Source organism: Merops nubicus, unplaced genomic scaffold (assembly GCF_000691845.1).
Source record: "Merops nubicus isolate BGI_N331 unplaced genomic scaffold, ASM69184v1 scaffold31084, whole genome shotgun sequence".
NCBI lineage: Eukaryota > Metazoa > Chordata > Aves > Coraciiformes > Meropidae > Merops > Merops nubicus.
In genome coordinates, this window is record NW_008606752.1 from 45,505 (window position 1) to 51,504 (window position 6,000).

The window sequence follows — 6,000 nt, forward strand, 5'->3', positions numbered from 1 at the left end:
TACATAACTCAGTGTCTAGGTAACTGTAGCACCTAATTCAAATCACAGTACGTCACAGCTGGAATAGCTTTTTGTTAAAAACATACATAAAGCATCTCTATTTCCTGAAACAATTATCAGTGGAAAGAAAACAGTACAAACTATATGCAGAATTAGACAAAAGTTTCTTCTAAGGTAAAAATCCAGCTGTACTTTTAACCACACCAAAAGCCTTGGCTGATAATAAGAGGTGTTGATGGTACAGAAAAGCCAGTGCTGCTTGGCTTTTTCACACTAAGTGAAGTTACATCATGCCCAGCTGTTAAATAGGAAGAGTCTTCCACTTCAGCCTGGTTTTGCAAAAATGCCAAACCAAATAGTCTTAGATGGATTAAGTATACAGTATAAAGAAAGAAATATTCTTCCTTTATCTATTTCAAACCCTGAAAGCCTATGTAAAGCAGCTTGTTGAAATACAGATCCTCACAGTGAAAGGATTTATGAACTTCCAGAGTCTCAATAAGAGTCAACATAGTGGATTTCCAGAACTGCACCCCTGCTACAACAGAGACAGTATTGCTGTTGTTTTTTGCATACTTGCGTGACTTTATTTCCTCCAGCTCTTTAGTGAGCTTCTCATTTTTCTCCTGAGCTTCATGTAATCTGCGCTTCAGGTCTCCTATCTCTTCCTGGGCTTCAGACTTTATATCATTTGCTATAACCACTGCAGTCTGGAGATCAGCTTGGAACTGACGCCATTCTGCTGACTCCTCCTATAAGTAAATAAAACTAAGTTTAAAGCAAAAGCAAGATCTTAAAAGTTAAAAATAAAAATTATCCTTATTATCTGCAGTTTCCCAATGCTATTACAGGAAACAATTTGCAGCAGTGATCAAGGCCCCCATCTTGGGCATTAGGCACAATCTAACTTAAAAGTTAAATTGAAATTTTGCTGGAAAAAAATAGACTTCAAAGGTCATTAATTTCTTTTCTTGAAACAAAGAAAATGTTCAAAGTGGAGGGGGGGGGAAAATTAAACATCAAAAGACACAAGAACATTTCCTCCAAAGCCCAACATCATATCAGAAGCTAATTCTTTAGTGTCTGTAGGGTGGTAAATATTTTCCCATATGATGTCTGTCTCTCAGAAATAATTATTTTAATGACATTACATCTCGTATTACTCTTCTGCAATTTCACATGAAGGTCTTACAACATTCCAAGTTTACCATTTGAGATTTTAGGTTTTAACCTACCCGGAGTCTCCTGTGAAGATTCTTTATCTCTCTTTCCATGTCGTGCTTCTGGTCCTGAAGTTTTTTAACTGTGTCTGAAAAGAAAGTCAAATTACCTGTAAGATCTTAATCAGGGACCTATTTACTTAAAAGAGAGAAACTGAAACAACTTGTAAATGTTTTTAAAACTTACATAGATAATACATTTTTATAACCAGTCATCTGGAGAAAAATTTGACAGAAAGCATCAACAGATAGATACTTCTCTATGACTGATGAGGGGAGCAGCATCAGCAAACAATTCTTATACAAATCCCAGTCTTTCAATACCCTTCACAATATTGAAATGATAAAGCAATAAGAGAGTAAATAAACAAGGTAGGTAATAGAACATGGAGGGACCCTAAAAAAAAAAAAAAAATGCATGTCCAGGGGTTTTCCCTCTTCAAATGTAAGCTCAATCTACACAAACCCTTTAGATTCATGATTCACTCCCTACCACAGAGCAGCGAACATAACACTCACAGCCACGCCTTCAACAGGGATAAACTTCTACTCATGTCCTCAAGAATTTTACATTCTTGCCAATCAAGCTACTGTCTGAATTTGAAACAAGCTATATTTACAGCAAAGGGACAAATGGTCTAAGAGATCATGTTATGAAATGATGGTCCCTTAAATCTGCCAGCAGCTATAGAAAAAGGTACCAGCTCCTCATGTGGCATCTGACAGACTGGCTACTGCAAGTATTAGTCATTTCTTACTTTGTTCAATACACTAGGAAAGTGTGATTGATTATTCCATTCTTATAACTGAGCAATTAATGAAGGAGAACACAGAATAAATTTCAGAAAAATCAGTGTGTCACTCCACCAATCTTTGGATTCTAGGATTATTTTCTTTCTATAGCATCATGTAGCTGATTCCAAACTGTAAATGAGGCCAACTTTTCCTGGTTCAGGTTCATTATTCCATGATCTGCTGGAAACAAACATCTTCCCTGTATATCAGCAATGATTTTTGCAAAAAATATTGAAGGTACCTAATAAATTCAGGCTGTTCAAAATGCAAAACCTTAGTAAAATCTATGGAAGTGCATAATAAATGTTTAAACAGTTAGAAGATAGGTATACACAGTCATACAATTGTTGATACAGGAAAGTTTTGTGGTTCTCATTTTCTACCTTGAAAAACTTTCCAGTGCTTTTATTTGGGCATCAGGTCCCAGAAAAAACAGTGAACCAGGGTTTATACAAAGTCACTCGTTCTGCCATTAACTACCAGCAACTTCACAAGTAAAGCCTAGACCTTCAGTGCTCCTGGTCTTCTGTCGAAGGGCTTTCCTTAACAACAAAAATGAGGCTACAGCAGACTAAATGGAAAAAAGTAAACATTTCAGAATGTTCAAATCAAATGCAACAAATACAAAGAACAGATTTAAACTGATTTATGCTGATGTGTAAGTTCAGGAGCCTCAGCTATGCTACTAAGAACATTTCAATTTTTCAGCCATGAAATTCCTTTTGGTTTCTTCAGAAGAAACTCTTTATTTTTGCCTCAATAGTCCCAAACACAGAGGCTTTTAATGCCACAGCTAATTTCTTTACAAAAAGGATATAAACCTCAGCTGACCTGAAAACATGATAGCCTTTCAGGCTTAGAAAAGTTGAAGCACAAAATTCACATGAGACTGTTTCACAAAAAACCCCCACATACTTCTGTATTTATCTCCTTACAAGACTGCACATTTTAAGATACATTCAACTAAGTCTTAGGCTTTGAAGCTAAGCCTGCCTAACAGACCGTGCCACTCAAATCTCATGCTACCATAACATTTAAGCAAACTCCACCAATTTTTAGCATGCCTCTGTATATAAAACTTGTTCAAGCTAAAGTCAGCACTGATATGCCACCTCTAAGTCCAAATTATAAAAGTCACTCCCACTCCCTACCCTTTTTTCCTTTAAGCATATGCTAAATAAACCTGCTGAAAATTAGATAACTTTCAACAGTGACAGCAAGTCAACATGCCCTAAAGAGCTTCCAGTAGGGTTTTGAAAATCTAGCAAACAACCTTTTTTTGTTTTAAAGATACTTCACAGAAAATGTGTTTTTTAAAATAAAATTTGTTCTACTACTAAAAGCAAGCTATCGTTAATCTAAAAATAACCACAAGCCAGGAACTATAATTGCATCCAGAGTGAAAGCTTGTGTAATGCCATTGTTTTGAGCTTTTGTGAGATATGAAACGCACCATTAAGTTTTAGTATATTTATGCTTTGAAGTACAACACAATGGTCTGAATATTCTGCAGTTACTATAAACAATACAGAGCACTTCACAGCAGTTGTTGGAAACAGTCTGCTCCCCAATCAATCCAAGAGATTTAAAAAACAAACAAAAAACCACACACAAAAAAAAACACCAAAAACTGAAAAGGACTACCAATTTACAATCAAATTTGAAATATAGTGAGAAATAAAGGCTAATAAGTGATTTCACCTCTTACAGCCTGAACTCCATTCTTTGCATTGTATCACCAATTACAGCCTGCAAATTCAAGCAGTCAAGAGTATGTACACAGGCAGCAATTCTCCCTTCTTTTCTGCAGCATCAGGATCTCCAACTAACACAAACAAACCCTTTCCACCTGTATGTGCAGCAGTTTTCTGTATTGTAGGGACTTCTGCCATTATCAAGTCTCCTCTTTTTAAGGAGCACAGACAAGAAAAAGGATTGAGGTAGAAGGAAATGGAACTATTGTTTAGTGCAAGTGAAGAACAAGGAGATCATTCTGATGAATGAATAGTATAATCAAAACTGGCAAATCAGCAAGCTGCTTCTGTTTTAGTGCAGGATTCAATTATGCCTACGTTTTACAAAATTATTTTGATTTAAATCACAGTTTGACAAGGCCTTGCTTTTTAAAAGGCAGAAAAATAAATTATGGGAAAAGCAGACAACAAATTGTAAAGAAAAACATGACAACTACGGCTTGAGGAAGAAACAGATATCATGAATTTTGTAAGGCTGCCAGAGAAAAACTATCACCATATTCTGGAGTTATATCTCTTACTGATTGTAAAAAGCAGTTAGAATTTATCACTAGAAAATAAAAATTAGTATCAACATTCAATTGTTTAATTTCAATAGTCTCTGGGGAAAAAGGAAAAAGGAAAAAACCAATATTCAGATATGCATTGTAGTTTTAAAACATGACATTACAATGCCTGATAAGGAACAATAAATCAAGTAATCCCATCACAGGCAAATTCACAACAGGCATTCTTACAGCTTTTGTACTACTTACATTGGTCTGCCTTATAGTAGGATAGCATTTCAATTTTTTTAGCATAGAAATGGCTATCCCAGTACAATCACATCTACACAGAGTATTTCCAGTGTTACAATTCATTTAAGAACTATAGCTTCGTTATATAAGGAAGATGCCCTGGTAACAAATATACCAAAGTTCAGGCAATTTGCCTATCAATCTTGCTTTTGAGCTCATCACAAAGACAAAAGGTCTATAGAGCAAGAAAGCTGATTTTTTTAAGGGTCTAACATTAGCCTCCCCCACCACCCCCTCCCAATATTACTAACAATTAGAAAATTAAAAACCAATTGACTTTTCCAACACTATGGTAAAAAAGGCCTAAATATGGTAATGCCAATATTTCATTTCATAATTGCTGTCAAGAGCCTTTTCAAAACGAGCTATTACAGAATTAAAAACTAATGCTGTCAGCGCCATAAAAGAACTATTTATTCCCTGAACATTAGGTCTATCAACCTTCTTGCTCACCTACGCGTGTCCAAAAAATTTACTGACTTAAATAGTTATGGAATAAGAGAGCTGATATGTTTAGCACGTGTACCTTGTGCTAGGTGAGCATTTGACAAGTATTTTTCAGGCTTTAGAAGAAACATCTGACAACTGATAAGCTAACCTACAAATATCAATTTTCTGCAAATCAGGAAACAAAGTTCTCTGAAAAAATTTCCCCACAAACTCTTATTAACTGCTTGGAAGAATAATAGGTTTCTTTTTTTCTCCTTAGTCATCAAAGATGACTGATGTGACAGGCAGGCTCCGGGACTAGTGAAGTTAGTGGGAGCCAGGAGGGAACCCAGAGGCACCGGCACGCCATCTAGTGCAAGGCCCTCCTGCCTTGCCAGCAGCCAGCCCACGCCTCCACCCTACACCTCCAGGCTCCCTCATCTCGGCGCACCAGGGAGGATATAATACACACAGATTATTTTAATATTTCTTAGAGTTTCTAGATACGATACAAAAGCACTGGACTTAAAACTCCTCATCCCACCAATAACAAGTTCAGCTGCCACCAACCACGGTTCCTGCCACATCTGGACAGACACTGGGAACACACTGTGTTTTTAACCAAGCAATTTACATCCTACTGTCCACATTAAAGAGATCCCAGTTTTTGTACACAGACATATTAACAGCTAAAATCTGCCAGTTCAATGTTCAGATTACTGTGAAAAATGTTTTACTGTGTGTGTCGTGGATCTTTTTGGTGTTTGGGAAGCCCACAACAAAGCACCAAAGCACCAGTGCTAAAGCGCCTCACTTTCCTATATTACCATTTAATGTGGATTAACATTTAAATGGAACGAACATTCATCACCTCATCTATGAAGCATCTTTCTCCTAACTGTGAAGTCTGTCTTTTGTGAATTCTTTAAGTGATAATGTTCCATCACTCACCGTTTATCAGTTCTCTTGCCATCACTTTCATTTACCCAGTAACTTTGCTGTTGG

The 6,000-nt window shown here is 36.5% G+C and overlaps 1 protein-coding gene across 1 annotated transcript in view; it reads right to left on the reverse strand.

Moving 5' to 3' along the window:
• Positions 1-1,309, reverse strand: part of LOC103772427 (cytospin-A) — a gene marked incomplete at its 5' end in the record, with an annotated part of 32,112 nt that extends 30,803 nt beyond the window's left edge. Inside the window, 2 exons of the mRNA XM_008939759.1 lie at positions 577-752; positions 1,236-1,309. Of these exons, the coding sequence (XP_008938007.1) occupies positions 577-752; positions 1,236-1,309 (250 nt within the window). The remainder of the gene's footprint in view (positions 1-576; positions 753-1,235) is intronic.
• Positions 1,310-6,000: the final 4,691 nt, after the last annotated feature.